Source organism: Oculina patagonica, chromosome 11 (assembly GCF_052425735.1).
Source record: "Oculina patagonica isolate OP01 chromosome 11, crgOcupat, whole genome shotgun sequence".
In the NCBI taxonomy this organism is placed as follows: domain Eukaryota; kingdom Metazoa; phylum Cnidaria; class Anthozoa; order Scleractinia; family Oculinidae; genus Oculina; species Oculina patagonica.
The window spans coordinates 4,861,690-4,863,880 of NC_135768.1; the positions used below are offsets into that span (position 1 = coordinate 4,861,690).

At 39.1% G+C, this 2,191-nt stretch overlaps 1 protein-coding gene across 1 annotated transcript; it reads right to left on the reverse strand.

Moving 5' to 3' along the window:
- Positions 1 to 450: 450 nt before the first annotated feature.
- On the reverse strand, positions 451 to 1,765 carry LOC144629790 (QRFP-like peptide receptor). The gene has a single exon (XM_078488000.1). It carries the CDS (start codon positions 1,763 to 1,765, stop codon positions 653 to 655), a length of 1,113 nt encoding a protein of 370 aa, XP_078344126.1. The 3' UTR covers positions 451 to 652.
- Positions 1,766 to 2,191: the final 426 nt, after the last annotated feature.

The following is a 2,191-nucleotide window of genomic DNA, read 5'->3' on the forward strand; positions in this document are numbered from 1 at the left end:
TTCGATGCAAGCAAAAGCTTTTTATGCTTTTACTTGTACTTGTGTCAAGCACAAGCACAAAGGTTATTTATCTTCCTGTTGGCGTACGCGAAGACTTATTCCTTCGCAGATTATGATTAAGACTAGTAGTAATCACAGATTAGGGGAGTGCGTTCGACCAATTGCTGGTTTTCACTGTCACGCAAGTAACGATACTGTCACGCACTGCAAAAAATAAATCCAAATCTTTTGAGTCAAAAAAATTAAAGATATTACAGGTTGTAAAAAATTACTAGATAGTCTACGTGTCCAAGTCTTAGGTCTGTACTGTATTCCGTACTCGAGTTATCCGTTAAAATGTTTCACGAAATTTTAGAGAGCACAGTATGGAAACTCCATGCAGATTATGATTAAGACTAGCTGGAATATCAAATTAAGTCGTAAATTTACTTTCTCGTCGTATCTCCACAACCATGCGGAACAGTATTTGCAATTATCACAAATATTTCACTGTGCGTGAAATTTATTATCCATGCCATCCCCATAGTAAGAAACATGCTCCACTACAATTAAATTACATTTTCTTTATCACAGTCTTGCTGTCCTTCTGTTGCGAGCTCAGAATGGGCTTGGACATGCGCAGTTGGCTGTTAATGGGCTTGGTCTAGCTCCGTTACATTCTCGTCGTGATTCCGCCGCGACGAAGGTGCTGACCAAAAGGATCGCAGCCTCTGGAGAGGAAAATGGCGGCGCCATTATTACGTGCTTCTGGGCTAACTCTGAGATCATGCGCAGTCACGCGACACGCAGAACAACAGCAACAGCAGCAACCAAACTTGACACAGTTTTTTCTAAATTCAGGGCTAAAATATGTATACACTGCTGTATTTATCCAAGAACTCGATGCTGGAGCTAGAAATCGGGACCAAATTATTAACTTTACTTTCCTTTCAAAAGACAAGCCATCAAGAACTCGATATTTTTGTAACAAATTCGTCAAAATACTGGGGCCCCAGCAAATGACAAACCCAAGGACCGCTACGAGCAACAGACGAACTGATTTTGTTTTATGCTTTGCAACAGCGCTGTAAATCATTCCATTTTTGTTTCTCTTCCACAATCGAATGGCAATTCTCGTATACGCAACTGTCGTGAAAGAAAGAGGAATAAAAAACGCCATGAGAAAATAGACTGTTTCTGAAATCTGAATTTTCCAGTCAATTGGTGTGACGCATGTATGGTATTCCTCGCACGTCTGTTGTTGTGTGTTGTTTTCCGTCGAACAAACTTTATAAATTCGATCGTTTACACTGTTAACAAACGATACAGATGATATCACGGCGTAAGTCCAAATAGCTGCAACTAGCAGTAGATACGATTTCAATGTTTGGGCAACCAGGCTCTTAAAAGGTTGTAAAACGTTTTTGTGTCTGTCCCAAGCAATGGCGGCTAAAGTGCTAAAAATAGCAGCAGGACACACGTGCTCGATAAAGGCGGACACTTTACACAGCGCAGCACTTTTTCTTTGAAGAGGACCATCTCTTATTGTCACCGCGAAGACCACATGGAACAGCAGATGAGTAAAAGACAAATGAAAAAGCAAAAAACTGGAGATATTCTTTCGTAATTGTCCACTCCGCACCATAACGTAAATCACGAAAACGTCGAGACATAATCCAGTGAAAAACAGCGTCAAAAAGACGACCACGGCAATATATACAAAGAAGGGTTTTACAGACCCTTCTACGGGAACTGTGTTGGTCAAATTTTTCGCCGTCTCGTTCATTTTGTCGTAGTTTTGACCATTGCTCTGCCTAAGCTCAATACTTTCACGTTTTGGGCTCTAACAGGTCGATGAGTTGGCTTCTTGACCAGCGCTCGTGTAAAAAAGCACGCCTATTTTTTGAACTTAATTTTACGTCAGCACACACGCAAATTAATTTTGCGTTTGTGTTGATTCTTGTCCTTAGATTTTGACAAATTATGAAATAATCTGCACATTTTGATTGGCATCAAACAACGACCACATGCAATTACAAAACCTTTCTTTTCTTATGTTAATATTGATGAAGGAAAGTTTATCTGAACTCTGTTTGCAGAAGAAAATTAAAATAATGTAATAAAAATGAGTAATAGCTTTATGTCGCTATATCTAAAATTTAAAACCTCACTAAATGTTTTTATTAAGCAGATTATGTTTACATTTTAGACA

What these genes read in the sequence shown, in the direction of transcription:
- LOC144629790 (XM_078488000.1), bottom strand. Translation starts at nt 1,765, where the DNA reads ATGAACGAGACGGCGAAAAATTTGACCAACACAGTTCCCGTAGAAGGG.